Here is a 17,857-nt window from a genome sequence, read left to right on the forward strand (position 1 = left end):
GCTCTGAATGTGGTTTCCATTCTGGTTGTAGGAAGCAGTCATTCCCGGTGGTGTGGGGGCTGCCAAGCAGTGCGCATGCGCCGAACTCTGGAAATGAGAAAAAGCCTGGTGCAGGTGCAATTTACAAGTGTGGAGTGAGTGAGCCCCAGGCAGCGACTCAATCACACAGGAGTTCATGCATTGCACCTGCATACTCAGCATGGTTTAAGGAAACTCGACCCACTCCCTCCCAGGCATCGAACACATATTTACCAAGAAACTGAGTAGAGTCTGCCGGCTGCACTGACGGCTGGTGGTGTGTGTGCCTGGTGAAAGTGTACACTGACTGTTGGTGGCGTGTGTGTCTGGAGGAAGCATGCATTGACGGCAGGTAGTGTGTGTTCCTGGTGAAAGCGTACACTGACGGCTGGTGGTGTGTGCCTGATGGAAGAGTGCACTGTTGGCTGGTGGTGTGTGTGCCTGGTGGAAGCGTGCACTGACGGCTGGTGGTGTGTGTATCTGGTGGAAGCGTGCACCGACGGCTGGTGGGGTGTGTGCCTGGTGGAAGCGTGCACTGACGGCTGGTGGCGTGTGTGCCTGGTGAAAGCGTGCACTGACGACTGATGGTGTGTGGGCCTGGTGGAAGCCGGAGCTTTCACAATGATAGAAGACACAAATGAAACTGAAGAAGAAGGAGGAGGGGGAGAATGGAGGGGAGAACGGAGGGGGGAGTGCAAGCAGAGGAGCATGATTCACAGCTAGAAGACACAAATGAAGCTGACCAGGAGGGAGGGGGAAAAGGGAGGGAGTAGTGCAAGCAGAGGAGCCTGATTACAGCAATAAAAACACAGATGGCAGCTGTGCACGTGCACAAGCTCGTGAACGCAAGCTGTAGGCCAGCAAAAGCCTCTGGTGGCACTTTTAAAAGTCACTTGCTAAATGTCTCGAAGAGACAGCACTGTCTCAGGCGAGACCTAAAAAGCAAAGGACTGATTGATAACAGAGACACACTTCAGAATTTATCTCTTCCATACTGCACACAAAATCCATTCAAGTATATACCTGCAAAACAATAGACAGAATATAATGTCCATCTAAACTTAAACAAGACTGAACATATATCACCTGTGTGTCCTGTAGGCTGCCCACATTAATGGTGTCATTCCATTCTGATCCATCATGTCGACATCCTTTTAAAAGGCAAAAAATGCAAGTTAGAAGAAATAAATGAACATGGATGCAACGCAGACCAGCTACAAACAAGAACAAAAAACCCTTAAGATATTCTATCCCCAGTCATTATTAAAAAGCATCTCACTAGCACGCAACCCCCAGCAGACCACCCAACACTCTATTGGGAAGTGCATATATGCTTTTAAACCCAGGAAATGAGAACCACGGCTGCGATAACCAGTGGGAGATGGTCAACTCATGCAACATGTACGTGTTTTACCTATGCACAATAGACCCGTCAATTTAATCATTTTTCAAGGAGCATGTACACAGTTGCTTACAGTGGGTGGTACCATTTTAGTCACCGGAGGTAGACCATCTATGGAAGGCAGTAGTAGATCCAAATGACGTGAATAAATCCACCAGGCAGCTAATGAGGGCAATTAGGATTCTAAAGAGGGTGAGATCTTTCACATTAGAAGGGGATGAGAAAGGTTACAGGGAGACGATGTATTAGTACATTCAAACACCAATGGATAACTAGCGTTCCTATATCAGCAGCTGGGCGTACATGTTCGGGACTACATGACAGACAGGGGGCAGCACTGCATGAAGATCGGAAGGGGCCAGAGCTTCTTCGACTGGTGCTGGGAACTCTGCTGTTGCAGAGACACAGACTTATTACAGGACCAACCCTCAAGCTCTTTAGAGCGTGTGTGTCTTTCCAACATGGAACCTGTTGTATATTTATACTTCATTCAATATGGCTACTTGGTGTCGGTAGTCCTTTCTTAGTGTTCCTATCTTACCTACCTTGCATAGTCCCTAAGAGTGTTCTATCTAGCATGTGAAGGTTCCAGCCTTGGCAGTTGGTCTGGTCAGCTGTGAGGTTTACTGCTCTGCTGTATAACTTAATAAATCTATCTTAATAACCTGCTGCCTACCTAATCTACTTACAACATTTTGGCGACATTCTGCGCTGACCAGACCAGAGGAGCAGACCAAAGAAGAAGACCAAGAAAAACTGCGCAGCACGAGCAAGACCTCACAAACAAGAACCCACCTTACTGCGGCCTGTAACAAGAAGAAAAACAACTAAAAACCGGTGTAACACAAGAAAGCTTGATGAAATTAGATGCAAACTACAAGGAGAAGTCAACAGAACAAGACGCAAGTTAATCCTGTGAAACGCTTGAAAATAAGCATTAAGCAACTGTAAGTAACAGAAATCTGAATAAGAAAGAACGGTGATGGATTAAACCCATATCTTTTCACTGGGTGTGAGTGTTTGATTGGTTCAGATGCTCTGTCCATCACCACCCCCTCTTGTACCGCTTTGGCCGCCATAAGCGTGGCAGGGTATGCTCAGACGTGAGTCCCTTGCTCACTTTGCCACTGGATTCAAGCAGGCCGGGCTGAAGAAGGCTGTAATGCCAGAAAACGGTCCTCGGAAGCTTGTTTCCGGTCCAGGGAAGGCATGGCTTGGCAGTTCGGGCTGGACTATTCTCATGAGGCACAGGGTCAGACTGATTTGCATATAGCCATGTCTGAACTGGCGTGGCAGAGTGGGCTAAAGAACGGTGATGGATTAAACCCAGATCTTTTGACTGGGTGTGAGTGTTTGATTGGTTCAGATGCTCTGTCCATCACCACCCCCTTTTGTACCGCTTTGGCCGCCATAAGTGTGGCAGGGTATGCTCAGACGTGAGTCCCTTGCTCACTTTGCCACTGGATTCAAGCAAGCCGGACTGAAGAAGGCTGTAATGCCAGAAACCGGTCCTCGGAAGCTTGTTTCCGGTCCAGGGAAGGCATGGCTTGGCAGTTCGGGCTGGACTATTCCCATGAGGCACAGGGTCAGACTGATTTGCATATAGCCATGTCTGAACTGGGGTGGCAGAGTGGGCTAAAGAACGGTGATGGATTAAACCCAGATCTTTTGACTGGGTGTGAGTGTTTGATTGGTTCAGATGCTCTGTCCGTCACCACCCCCTTTTTGACCAGACCAGAGGAGCAGACCAAAGAAGAAGACCAAGAAGAACTGCGCAGCACGAGCAAGACCTCACAAACAAGAACCTACCTTACTGCGGCCTGTAACAAGAAGAGAAACAACTAAAAACCGGTGTAAGACAAGAAAGCTTGATGAAATTAGACGCAAACTACAAGGAGAAGTCAACAGAACAAGCCGCAAGTTAATCCTGTGAAACGCTTGAAAATAAGCATTAAGCAACTGTAAGTAACAGAAATCTGAATAAGAAATGGTGTTACTGCAGCAAGAATCTTAAGGTAAAGAAACTGTCATTTCAAAGAAATTCTCCTATAAGGAAAGAAACTTTTAACTCTTTTAAATCTGCCAGAACAATTCCTCATTGGCTGTTAGTATTGTAAGCTTACTTCACCTGGAAAACGGGCGATATCTAATCCAAGTACAAGTATTGGTAACAGAGGAGACTGCCTCCCCAGGTCAAACAGGATGACTTTAGAAGCCATCCCAGAGTCATTGAATGATCATCCAACTACACTAGAAGTCATTTTCTCATCTTCAGACATCATCAAGCTCTTGTAGTCATCAGGAGAGTTTATAAACTCAGCTTGATGACTTCAGGATGACTTGAAAATAACTATCTGATTACTTCACAGGATGTGCTTGCTCTTGATGACTTGAGGATAATTCGAAAATGAGTATCTGATGATTTTACAAGGACAGTTCTATTCATTAAGATAACATTGTTTCTCTTGATTTACTGATTACTTTAGGACCATGCTCTCAATTAGGGTGTCATTTTTGTCCTAAAAGGTGAACCTGTTGCATGATTTCAGAACTATTTGCTAATTACTGTACGATGAGAACATTTAAATATCACATTTAATTTCTAGTATATGTAAATATGCCGAAAATTTGGTTTAGAAAACCGCCTGTAAGAAGAGTCACAAGTTAATTTCCCGTCGTTTCAGTACTGTCTTGAATAAGGGTAAAAACAAGAATCCATTGTGAAAAATAGCAATACATATTAATAATGATGGAAATCTGGCACAAAAGTGAGGGATGATTGAATTTGGCAGCACTGAAGTACAAGATTCAGACGACATTATGCATTAGGGAAAGATAAATTATACTGTGAAATATGTATCTAAAATAGACATATGCTGCATAGCGTGGTAGCTGACCTATTACTTTAGTGGGCTGTGAATGAACGACTTTCGACAACCAATTAAGTTCGGGAAGTGTTAAGCAAAAGCAGGCCAGTGAAGTGGCCTTTTATCACAGTGAGTAACAATTTCAGGTGCTGTGAGGTTACTTTGGTATTAGGTTCAGCTCTCCCTTGTCAGGGGCCTACCCCCCACATCCCCTGATCAGACCCCAAAGACCACATCCTGCTCCATCAGACCCCCATCCTCATCAGCAAAGTTGTTTTCTCTGAGCCACCCACCCTCGTTATTAGAGGTTGAGTCTAGTGCTTTAAATGGGGAAAAATAGTGCAAGGACTCAATTAAATGTGGCGGTGGGTGGTGCTAGGTGCAGGACTAGGGGCAAGACATGCCGATACATAATGACTTTTACAGTAGTTGCAGCACCTATTAAATGAGAGATGCGTTGTTACACAAAACGAAAGTCAAACACAATGATATTTTAACACGTTCTTGTTTTGTAATATTCGCAGTTACAATACTGTTATTTGTTATTGCTTGGTACTAAACTATGTAATCTTGAGCGTGCACACACACATAAAGAAACAAACAGACGTGCACACAAAAAGCATTCCACACATTACCTTTAATATACCTCCCGAGAATCTAAATTATCTCTCCCTTTCTCAAGCTTTTCTATCACACACAAACTTTCACAGGCAAACGCCAAGACATAATGAGGCACTCACACAAAAGACTCAGGTGGAATTAAGTACACTTTAACCTGCTTACCTCCCATGACTTTCTTAATTGCGCTGTCACCTGGCTGCCTCGATTCCTGTGTTTGCAACACAGAGTGATGGTTAACACAGGGGCATCATGCAAATGAGCCTACGCTGAATAGTTCAGCGGGGGCTCAGCTCAGGGCTACAGAAGGGCCCTGTCTGTTCACCAGCACTAGTACCCAATGCGCCTACCCTTTCCGAAGTACCAGTACTCTTCTGGGCAGTGAAGACGTGCCCGTACTCATAGTGATAAAAATAAGAAATGCTGGCACTCATTCCATTTAGTGCACTGGGTGAGTCCCTTTGCCACTCTATATACAGTCCCCCACAATACTGTGCACTCTCAAGGGTTGGGCGTCCTGCAGGTCAGAGTGCAGGCGGATTCCACTCTCCCTCTGTGAACTTGGGACAAGCCAGGTATTTTCACACCCCTTTGTGGAAGTGAAACGGTTAAGAGTTCGTCGCAAAGGGTACACCTTCTGTCTCATTTATAACACAGTGAGGTATAAATATAAAGTGTACTCCAGTACTTTAGAACAATATATTCTTTCACTACATACTGACTGTTCGAAGTGTTGTTCCTTAAAGTATATATATTATTGCACTTCTAGCTTCCGTTCCAGGACTGGATTTTCTTTAGCACATTACAGTTCCCAAGACCCTGCTAGCAGGCTGCTGGTTTCATCTACAGTGTGTTGTCACATGCATCCACTGCCTATTAACCAGGTGCCCATCATGAACGGTACTGTCCATAGTGTTTAATTGTTTTGCCATTTCAGGGTACCATATTGGTTCTAAACATTGCGATCATCCAGCAACTTCAAACCATGTATGTACAATACAACTGCAAGTCAGTCATCACGTGTTTGGCTGAATTTGAGTTTTTTGAAGCATATACCTGCTGTGTTTAGTCAGCAGCACTCATTCTTTCTCTACTTTTATTCCTTTAATTTACCTGCACATGTTGGGTTTGTGCCTGCGTGTAAGTGTCAATTCAAGAATGGGTGGATGAATGGATGGATGCATGAGGGCAAGGATGAGTGATAGTAAATTATCATAAATGCAGTCCACGTGCCTAATCCCATGAATGACTGAATAGACCCTTTCCTTTATAAACTATATCTATCGGAATTGCCAATTTTTGTTTTCATTTTTAGATTATAACTATAGCATTAATTAGAGCTTTTTGGATTACATCGATTTTTATTAGTCTTTCTAGCAGAAAATAATAACATTTAACACAAATGCTTGCCTTCATTACAAGGCCGGCGAGGTAATTAGAGTTTTAAAAAGGATTTTTTATGATTGTAGTAATGTTAACAAAAAACATAAACCAGTGCTTTTTCGAGGTCTGTGATTATATAGTTTAAAAGTACTTGAAATGGCTGTGGCCTTCAGTGCTTAGGATGTGGCCTTTGAGCCTGCACTGTACACACCCTTCTGACCAAAGATTTGGGAGACCTCTGACAATGCCCTTTTGCCAGTGCCTTAGATGCAGTGCCCAGTTGGCTCTGGGAGCAGGAATTGGCCTCCGAAATTACCCGCTTGCCTGGATCCCCCCACAGAGCTGACAGGTTACAGATAGAGTCTGTGCCTGGCAGACTCGGGTGGCACGCTTGCACGCGCATGCCCCCAGAACCTCCTGTGTGTAGCCTTTGCAGTGCCCAGCAGGCTTTGTGCTTGAGTGTGACTTTCCGTCTCGCCCTTCAAGACTTGCACCCACTCTCTGCAAAGCCTTCTGGTCACAATTCTCAAAGTGAAGATTTCTTAGTGTAGACCCCACAAGGTATCCCTGTCATTCTCTACTGTGTTGTGTCGAGATTAACCCACGATGAAAGCGAGTAGTTGAAAGAAATTCTTTTATTATTAAAAGTAAAAACAGGCCCCACAAGACAACGCCACTGAAACGGGGTTGCTCACAGCAAGGAAACAAATTACCTAAGAACAGTTAAACACAATGCCTCAGTACAATAGTCGAACCTCCTTACATTTTGACATCGTTCTTGGCGTCAAAAGGTGAACGTCATGAACAAGTCTGCATGAACGTACCCAATGCAGACATGCCATTCCTCCCGATTCCGGCGGGAGACTACCCATTTGAAGGCAAGTCTCCCACCTCCGGCTTCATGCATCTAGAGGTGCCCCCCCCCCCTCCCCGTCAGCCACTCTTTCCAGTTTGTTGCTGCTGGTTCAGGTTGCCACTTCCTCGAATGAAAGAAGAGATGCACATTATTCAATTACGTGCTGCCATCGGTTTTCTAGATGCATGAATCGGCAGACTGGAGACTTGCCTTCAAATCGGTAGTCTCCCGCCTGAATCGGGAAGGTCGGCAAGTCTGTCCGCTACAGAAAACGCGCAGAAAAGAAATCTTGCTCATACTTGAAAAACGATCAACAACATTTTTGGGCATAAGATTAAAAAATATCTAGCAAATCGTCAATTATGTCATTTCCATCTTATGTTTTCCTGTGCCGATTCTCATGGATTTGCGTTAATAACGTGGGGCTACAATTGAAACTACATGTCCCATAATGCAATATGGTGAAGAGGAAGAAAGTGTGTAAAGTTTGTTTGGTGCCCGAAATGCAGCTCAAACAAGCCCCCCAAACACTGCCAAATGCCCAAATCGCTATTTCGCACTGTTTCAGACGTGGATGTCCTCACCCTGTCACATGCACTCGTCTCTAAAAGTGCAATTGAGATAGAATAAGGTCTGGTCAGATTTTTTTAACCCCACGCACTTCCGGTCACGCCGGAAGTTCTGCAGTGGAAAGCCATGTTTGGCGAGCGTTGTGATGGCGAGGGCAAGTGAGAGCCATCGAGATCTTTGGGGGTTCAGAGATGGCGATTTATTTGTGATATCCGAGACCTGGTTATCCGGATTGCTGCAGGAAGATGTTGCAAACGAAATAATTGGAGATTGTTGATCCTAGCAGGAGGGAGCAGGTAATGATTGTGGGGCACGGCTCGGCTCTGGGATTGTCTTATTTTTTTGGGAGGGGGAGGGGGGGCAGTTTTATGCAGCGCGAACTCAACCTGAAGGTATCGGAGCGTTTTACACGCGCACGTTGCGTTACAGATGGACACATGCATTTTTTGGGTGGCACGAGCAAACGAGGTGATTTGCGCCAGAATCACAGGGTGTTGAGCCTACGAAACTCAAACCTAGTTACAGCTCCAAAGCCGGCAGCTCTGCCATGCTTGTTAGGATTACTTTTAGCGCTCTTAGCAGCTCCCACAAATTACACGAGGAGAAGTCCCAAAACATACCAGCAGTAACAGAATGCATGACATACATGTGTGCTCATTGCGCCGCAGACTACCAAAGATTCTTCTCTAGAGAAAATATTCCATGCGCATCTTTTTAAGCAGTCTGTGCACTCACTTGTTAAAAAGAGCGCCTGTCTCAAAGTGATTGAGTAAGTGGGCGAAGTTGCACAATAGAGGTTTATTCATTCACTCGTATCACTCTTTCATGTATGCCTCCATGTGATTCAGTTTGTAGTTACACATTACAGGTTCATTCATTCATTCGTCATTTCAGTCTTTCATGGGGTGCATGCTTTTAGGTGAGTGGGTTTGCAGTTACCCAAAACATAATTCATTTCACTCTTTCAAGAACGTATGCCCCCTGGGGAGGATTCCGTTGCAAAGTTAAGTAATACAGGTGTAATCATTCCTTTCACTATTCCATTCATTTGTCTCCCGCTTCTGTACATAGGTTCAGTGTATTGCCTTTTTCTCAGGTCAACGTTGGATTGTGCATCCAGCACGGGGAGAGCTGGCAGATATGTTTTATGGTAAATGCCAGCTATTACTTTTATCTCTTTCTATGGTAATACCCACCTCCAGAATGATATAATGCTGAGCCCACACACCAAAATGTAAAAGGTGACTCGCGGGGTGGACCGAGTCGCTGCAGAGCGATCGTCAGCAGGTGTGCTGACCTCCTAAACCATGGGTACTCATAGTAGACAGGCACAGACGGAGACCGGGACAGGGACAGACCGGGACAGACTCGGACAGGGACAGACTCGGACAGGGGCAGACTCGGACAGGGGCAGACGACACGGACCGGGGCAGAAGACACGGACAGGGGCAGAAGACACGGACAGGGGCAGACGACACGGACAGGGGCAGACGACACGGACAGGGGCAGACGACACGGACAGGGGCAGACGACACGGACAGGGGCAGACGACACGGACAGGGGCAGACGACACGGACAGGGGCAGACGACACGGACAGGGGCAGAAGACACGGACAGGGGCAGAAGACACGGACAGGGGCAGAAGACACGGACAGGGGCAGAAGACACGGACAGGGGCAGACACGGACAGACAGGGGCAGGGGCAGACAGAGACAGGGGCAGACAGAGACAGGGGCAGACAGAGACAGGGGCAGACAGAGACAGGGGCAGACAGAGACAGGGGCAGACAGGGAGAGACAGACTCGGACAGGGACAGACTCGGGCAGGGACAGACGCGGGCAGGGACAGACGCGGGCAGGGACAGACGCGGGCAGGGACAGACGCGGGCAGGGACAGACGCGGGCAGGGACAGACGCGGGCAGGGACAGACGCGGGCAGGGACAGACGCGGGCAGGGACAGACTCGGACAGGGACAGACTCGGACAGGGACAGACTCGGACGAGGGAGACAGAGGGAGGGAGACAGAGGGAGGGAAACAGAGAGAGGGAGACAGGGATACTGAGAGGGAGACAGGGATACTGAGAGGGAGACAGGAATACTGAGAGAGGGAGACAGAGGGATACTGAGAGAGGGAGATGTAAGGAGGCAGAGTGAGGGAGATGGAAGGAGGCAGAGCGAGAGGGAGGGAGTCGGGGGGAGGCAGATGGAGACGGAGGGAGGGAGGCAGGGGGAGACGGAGGGAGGGAGTCAGGGGGAGACGGAGGGAGGGAGTCAGGGGGAGACGGAGGGAGGGAGTCAGGGGGAGACGGAGGGAGGGAGTCAGGGGGAGACGGAGGGAGGGAGTCAGGGGGAGACAGACAGAAGGAGGGAGACAGAGCTGGAGACAGAGAGCGAGGGAGGGAGACAGACGGAGGGAGACAGAAAGACAGAGGGCGGGAGTGGTGGAAATTGAACTTCATTCACCTAACGTGGAAAGGCTATGCTGGTTCTATTAGTGAACTCCCTGTGACCTGGATACTGCTGCCCTATGATGAATAATGTTATTGCAATCACTGTATTTTTGTGAAACTGAAACCAGAAGAGCACTGCAACCGGACAAGGAACTATATCGAGGCACATTGTTAGTAGTGACAAGCTAGTAACACAAGTCTCTAGTTTTCATTGTGCCTTATGGGTAAAGGATAACATAAAGGGCACAGTCATTGAAAAAATATTGAACAGTCCGATCTGTTTTATATAGCGAATCAATACAGGTAAGGAAGCGATGTTGGGACTCGAACTGGGGACCGTCCAATTAAAAGAGCAGTTCTTCCCGCTCTGCCAAAAACACACTGAGATGCCCTAAAAAAAGTTAATTATGTTTATAAAGCGAAAGGAAAAAAAATTACCTTTTAAATTTCACGAGAGGAGAGGTAAGTCAGGGTGGTGGCCCAAATAATTATTTTTATATTGGAAAAAGTGTGTATAAAAGCAAAAAGTAAACCTTTGTATTGTGATGATGTCCTTCTGTAGCTCCTCTAGCCCCTACTCCTGGTATCAGGGCTGCTTCACTGAACGCAAACCAAAAAAGTGGCACTATTTATTGTTCTTTTATCCCCCTAAATGTTCCTGTGTAACATAGGTTAGTTCTGTGGGTGAAGCCAGAGTATGAAGCACGCACCAGTGACCCCATATAAATGTGAGCTCTTGTGTCTGGCACAGATCAGTGCTCCACATCGAGTGTATGTAGCATGAATTAAATATGTTCTATGCAGCTAAGCCCTGCTATATTGTATTTGAGCCTATGTTATACAGCTTCTGCCAGGGTCCTGCTTTTTCTTAGCCTGGTTATGCAGCATGGCTGAGAGCCCACATCTTTGTTTGCCTGGTTCTGCAGAATGGGCAGTGGCCCTTTTTTGTGAGCTTAGTTATTCACCTTATGGTAAAAGGGATGTCACCTTTCCCAGAGAAAAATACAGCCCAGCTCGTCATGTTTTGAGAGTCACCTACGATTCTTAACTAGAACTTTATATGAAATTGCCAGTATTTGTTGGGAACACAGCCTTTCTGTCTTTGTATACCTTAATTGTCGTTTTGGGTCATGAATGATGTTGTAGAACACAGTTCAAATGGTTTTCTCGTTACATGATTTAATGTTTAAAATATGTACTGATAAGGGAAAAATACAGGCATGGGGGATTTTCCTAACTATTGTTCCGGCAGGGAGATTATAATAACGGCCATGCTGTACAAAACTGGCCAGGTGGCAACCCTAGAAGTAATCGTAAAACGTACCAAGAGACATTCCACTACCAAACTTCTAGGTAGCTATTATTTTAGCAAAATATCCTTACACTTTCTTTAAGTTCTTTATTCTGTCGACCACCACAAGCATTGTCACATAAGTGACTACCAATATTGTGTGATTTGAAAGCCTGAGTTATGCATACTGGGATTAAAACCCTTAACTGCATTTTACGTGAGATTATTTTCAGCCGGCTACCTTTGCAGTAGTACATGAAGTTGAACCTGTGCAGTGAGGGATAACTCAGTTTGTTAAGCGCCACGGCTTTAGGAGCAATCTGAATCCTTGTGTGGTGAACTCAGCCTTTCATCTTTCCAATATTACTTTACTGCACCACCCCACTCTACTTTATGCCACACAATTCCACTCAAAGCTACTCTACCCCACTTTACCCCATGCCACTACACACAATGCCTCTCTACTGCACTATATGGCTCTCTACGCCACTCTACACAATGCCACTCTATCCCACTGTACTCTGCGCCACTCTATGCCTGTTCTATCCCCGCCACACTGTCTAGCTCCACCTATGCCATTTGACTCTGTGCCACTCCACTCTACGCCACTCCATTAACATTTAGCCATGCTAAACAGCAGCCACGCTGCTGTACAACATGGCTAAAGGACAGTGGCAAAGACAATAGCTCTCACCTAGGCGCAATTGTAGGACTTGCCAAAGCTTGTTTTTATTGTGACCCCCATACCGATTCAGTATTTGGAAGGGACATGTTGTAAGCATCCCTTCCAAATATGGAATTGATTTGTGATGTATCAATGTCAATGGCAATGTCTGCCTGCTGCATAATGTGTGGTAGTGCACCTTCTCAATCTTTGTCTCCTTCATATTGTGTGGTAGTGCACCATGTCAATGTCTGCCTGCTGCATAATGTGTGGTAGTGCTCCTTTGGCAATGTCTGTCTGCTGCGTAATGTGTTGTAATGAACCTTTGGCAATGTATGTCTGCTGTATAATGTGTTGTAATGCGCTTCTGGCAGTGTATGTAAAGTAAAGTAAAGTAAAGTAAAGTCCACATTTGTAAAGCGCACAATCACCCGTAAGGGTCTCTAGGCGCTGGGGGGCCGTCGGGAAGATTAAGCGAGCTATTGCCCAGAGTCACATGGTGCTGGGCTGACCTGCCGTATGTCTTCTGTACAATGTGTGATCACACACACTCTTCAGTGCCTGTCTCCTGCGTAATGGATGGTAGTGTACTTTCGGCAGACTTGTTATGCATTTATGAAATTAATACATATGACTCTCTTCCTGGAAGTAAGCATGCTAAATTCTACTTACAGGTGTATGTCTACTCTACTATGCACAATTTCACTCTGTGCCACTCCACTCTATGGCATCCTATGTCGTAACACTCCACTCTTCACCAGCGGGCTGTACTCTCTACCACTTCACTGTATGCCAGTGCGTTCTATGCCAATCTGCCCTACGCCATTCTAATCTACTCTGGATTACTGTACTCTACACTGAACCAATCTGCTCGGTGCCACTCCACTCTATGCCACTGCACTGTATTCCAATTTACTATACCCCACTTTACTCAATCCAAATAGCCTGTACGCCAATCTTCACTGCACTTTATGCTTCTTAGCTCTCTGCTATAGCACTCTATGCCATTTTACCCTGTCACTGCACTCTATGCCACTCTATTTATTCTTCTCTGCGTCACTGCACTCTACACTACTGCACTCCCTGACACTGCACTCTAAGCCACTCTTTGACACTTTGTTCTACCCTGCACCACTCTATGCCTCTGCTGTCTATGCTATGCCACTGTACTGTAAACCAGTGCACTCTATTCCAATGCACTCTACACCACTATACTCAACCCCAGTGCACCCTTTGACACTGCGTCTATGCCAACTACTTTGCACCACTGCACTTTACACCAGTATACAACATTCTACTCTGTGCCACTGCACTCTACACCACCCTATTCTGTACCAATATACTCTACTTCACTGCTCTCTGCACCACTCTACTCCGCATTGGACCACTCTACGATCCTGCAATCTATCCTGTACTACTCCTTTGTACCCTGCACCACTGCAATCTACTCTGCACCACTCTACGCCAATGCACTATACACCACTTTACTCAAAATGAATGCAATCCAATCTACTCTGCACCCCTGTACTTTATGCCACTTCACTCTTGGCCACTCAACTCCACCCTCTGATACTCTCCTCCATTAAACTCAACTGACCCTCTACTCCACTCTGTGTCATTCTATGACACTACTCCACCCTACAAAGCTCTACGCAGCTCCCATTATGCCACTCCGTGCCACTCTACTCCACTCTACCAAGGGCCCTGCGTCCCTCCGAATGGCTGTAAAAGATAAATTGTTCAAATTTAAAGGGATAGACTGAGAAATGGAAAACACTTCCCAGACACCTGTAAGGTGGATGCCACAGGGTATATTGAGGTAGGAAATGAAGGCCTGGGAGGGGCAGCCACCATACTGACCCTTAATATGAGAGATCGCTGAGGCCAAGCACTTCCGGTGCATCGGTGGTATGTGTGTTAGGGGGCATGAATAACTCTCAGTACTACTAACAAGAGGTGAGAGGATGTAGTCTTACGTCTACAGCGGTCATCCTCGTAGCTGGAGAACTGGGTTTGAGTCTCAGCCATGACGCTCAACATCCTGTGATTCTGGGCAAATCACTTAATCTCCTTGCGCCTAACAAAAATGAATGTGTCCCTCTGTAACAAAACTGGTGCTCATGTAAAGCGATCTGATACCTGAAATCTTTGTGTCGAGTTTGCGCTATATGAACTCATTAAAACATTTTTTTTAAAAGGTAGGTTATTACACTTAACTTTCCCAAACTTCACAAGTTAGTCCTTCCTAACCCTACAATGTCCTTCATTTTGCCTCTTATACCTTATTCCTCTTCACCGGGTACATTTTTAATCATTCTTCTTGCTCCTTCACTTCCACTTAGTTGTTTCTTGCCAGCATTCTTCGGTCTTAACCTCCTCTTCAGCCTCCCTTCTCCCCCCCCCTCAGCTCCGACTTTTCTGCCTGTACTCCTTTTTAATACATCGAGTCTTCTTTAGCCTCGCCTCTTCTCCTTTTCTGTGCTTCACATACCCTTACCATTCATCTCCCCATTTTAGTTACTTCATCTACTTTAACTGCTGTGACAAACCCCAGCAAAATCGACCTAATGGTTATCGTCAATGGTTTGGGAAATCCTGCAATATATTTCTACGTAATGTAAATCATTTGTATATGTTTTTCTAAAGTGTTTGTTTTTATTTCGTATGGTTAAAAAGTATGCATTTTTAGGTTGAGCTTTGGCAGCGCGCAAGCGTTGCTGCAAGCAAGACTTTCTGTAATCGATAAAACCACGTTATTCCTGCCTACAATTGGTTTATTCCAGCGTTGAACTTCTTTGCCGACTCCTGTCGTGTTCCCCCTGCCGATTCTTCACTTCCTTTGAAAACTCAGGAGCACTGGTAAAGTACAGTGTACTAGGGCTTGCCTTCCTTATAGCCTTTGTGTAAGAACTTTTGTATGTATCTTTATTGATGCTTTTCTCCAGTCGCTGCTTCTGCCCGTTTTGGTTCAATACATTTTAAAGTAATTGTGATTGTTTATATAAATTGTTTGAGATTACGTGTTGATCAGCATTAGGCACTGTATTAAGAAATGTTTATGCGAAACAACGTGTGAAATTGTAAGAATATTTTTTAAAGTCTTGGGTAAAACCTTTTTAATAAAACAATAGAATGTACATGTGGAATTAGTGATTCATTGTTATATTTTCTGCCTTTTGTGGTTCTACTTATGAATGTGAGGGAATTGAATGTGAGAATTAAGTTTAATTTGGTGCACATAGGAATTATTTACCTATGATAAGAGCTGTAGAATTGTCCTAATAGACAAATATAAAAAGACCCAGGGAACAATCCTTCTGTTTACTGTACTATACCCAGTTCCTGTGGGTTCAAGGGTTACTCTCTTTCTTTTATAAACCAATCAGATAAGAATATAGCCTCTCCTTAAGAAATTAGGAAACTAACTTACATCTATTTTCTTTTTATATCCAGCCCGTGTTAAATAAGGGAAACAAAAGAATAGCCATTTACCCACTCTCCGTGGATCAGATAAATCAGATAAGTAACTATGTCCTTCTAACCATATATAACCTCATCATCCTACCATGTACCTGATAGACGAGGATTCTTTGGTTAAATATATCTTTCTTCTCTCATTGTATTCTGTACTGGACGAGAGGCTGAAGAAACTCGGGCGCGAAGAACCCTAGCTACACAAGCAGGTACCTCCGGCGAGGGACCATGGATGCGGACAGGAACCTGGAAGAAGAGATCAATGAACTGTAAGAGGAAGCCCGCGTGTCGGAGCCGTAACATGTCAGAGACGTCCAATCAAAGTACCACGAATTCCTGACTGCAGGACAACCGGACCGAGCAGGTAAGTCGACAACACAAAGGGAATGCGGGAACTGCTAGGCAGATCTGTGACTGAACGCAAACCACATTCTTGTCACGGACTGACCAATTTATCCGCACTTTGACTCCACCCAGCTCCCTGTCTGCAGTAGGAGTGGGCGTGACTGACAATGCCTGCACCCTGCTCTCCTTGAGCCTTGTTCTGTCTAATACTGGGTGTTTAGGGCCTTGTTTTTAGTGATCCAGCTTTTGTGTCATAGAATATATCCATCTTCAGTATTACCTGTTTTATATGCTGAAAGAAGGTTGCAGAATGGATCCTTGTTCAACAAATTTGAAATGCTTTGATAGTTATGGAACAGATGGATCACTGGTATCCTGGAAAGCTATCACTCTGCCCTGATAGTATTTCCAGAGGCATATTTGTTTGAATGAGTGGTGAAGGGGCTTGGTGCCACAGCCATGCAACTGTAAAGGGACAACATTGAATCCGTCAACTGTTAACTGCCGAACTTATCACTTCCCCAAGCTGGAAAAGAACACACAGGATATCTCTCTCGTGTCTCTAGATGTGTTAGATGTCTATTTCTGACCTGCACCATTAGTTGGCCATGTGAAAGCCACTGCAACCTTGGCTGTGCATTGAGATTTAGTCTTACAAAAATATTTGAACTCTTGCAGCAATAACATTACCTTTCTCATGCTATCTTGGCAAAAATATTAACGTATGTCCATGTGCTAATATATAGTGAACCCCAAGTTTTTCTCAACCAGTAAGACTAAGCAACTTACAACCTGAAAAAAGAAATAGCAACTGGTGACCTGACATTATATATCCATTGTCCATGGTCTGAATCACAGAGTTGTGCCCTGTTCCTTATAATCATGAGTCCATTAAGTTATGTGGTCAGTGCCCCATGCCGGTGAAAAGTGCCATGGGACAAACTTGCCTTGCTCTTACTAAGCATGGCCTCATGGCTCTGTTTGCACTTGTCAACTGGTATTGGGGGATTCTGTTGCCCAAGCAGAACCACACCCAGCCACTACTGGCACAATTTGCACTCTGATTGATTTAGGACTATGAAAATACATGAATATACATACAGTGTTAAAATATATGTTTGCACATGTGGTCCTGGATCATATTATTGTACACAGACTCCTCCACACTTAACTAACAGCTGTCTGCAAAAGAGCAATGGGGGAGGGGTTGTAACTCATTGAGAATTTGAGCTACAAATGACATGCAAATCTGGCGCATAACCTTGAGTTGGGATTTAATTTCAGCTCTCCCAATAATTAGATCAGTTCCTAGCATTTGGTTGTAAGCTCCTATTTGGATTTCTGGTCAGTATGGTATTTCTTTAGACTGTTTTCCAAATAAGAATACTGTAAGTAGAGTTCAGGCTCAACATGGCTGCCTCCATGATGGTTTTGTAAATGAAATCTGGTATTGATTGCTTTCTGTTTGCAGAGGAAGTGTGACAGCGTCTGGTGAACAGCAGCAGTTTCTTCACTTGGACAGGTGAGTCTTCTTTACCTCCTGCCTACCTCTTCATCGATGCCTTGCTCTAACCATTACCTCTTTGACCAAGTAACCTTAATGTTAAACTTATGAACCCTTGTAAGCATATCTCATCGGGCACACTATATGAAATAAATGGATTGGAATATTTTAAAGGCAGCCCCGTCCTATTAAAAACCTAAAATAGTGGTGTTAACATGATACTGATGTATGTTAATTTCTTTTTCCTCCAGACTCTTTTGAAGTCTATGTGCACGGATAAAGGCTGGCCATCACTGGAAAACAGAACTATGAGAAGGAAGCTGGCTATAAAGATTTGCAATACTGGAAGAGGACTAAAGAAAACTCTGAATCTAAAAACAAAAATTGAAGTTGCTGGCTTTCATTAAGCCTTTTT

At 45.1% G+C, this 17,857-nt stretch overlaps 1 protein-coding gene across 2 annotated transcripts in view; it reads right to left on the reverse strand.

Annotated features, from left to right (window-relative positions):
• ZDHHC17 (zDHHC palmitoyltransferase 17) overlaps window positions 1-17,857 on the reverse strand; it is a 528,357-nt gene that overhangs the window by 370,362 nt on the left and 140,138 nt on the right. For both annotated transcript variants that reach the window (XM_078674258.1, XM_078674257.1), the window contains exon 6: window positions 1,105-1,169. In XM_078674258.1, the coding sequence (XP_078530384.1) occupies window positions 1,105-1,169 (65 nt within the window). The remainder of the gene's footprint in view (window positions 1-1,104; window positions 1,170-17,857) is intronic.

This window comes from Lissotriton helveticus, chromosome 1_1, assembly GCF_964261635.1.
Source record: "Lissotriton helveticus chromosome 1_1, aLisHel1.1, whole genome shotgun sequence".
Taxonomy (NCBI): domain Eukaryota; kingdom Metazoa; phylum Chordata; class Amphibia; order Caudata; family Salamandridae; genus Lissotriton; species Lissotriton helveticus.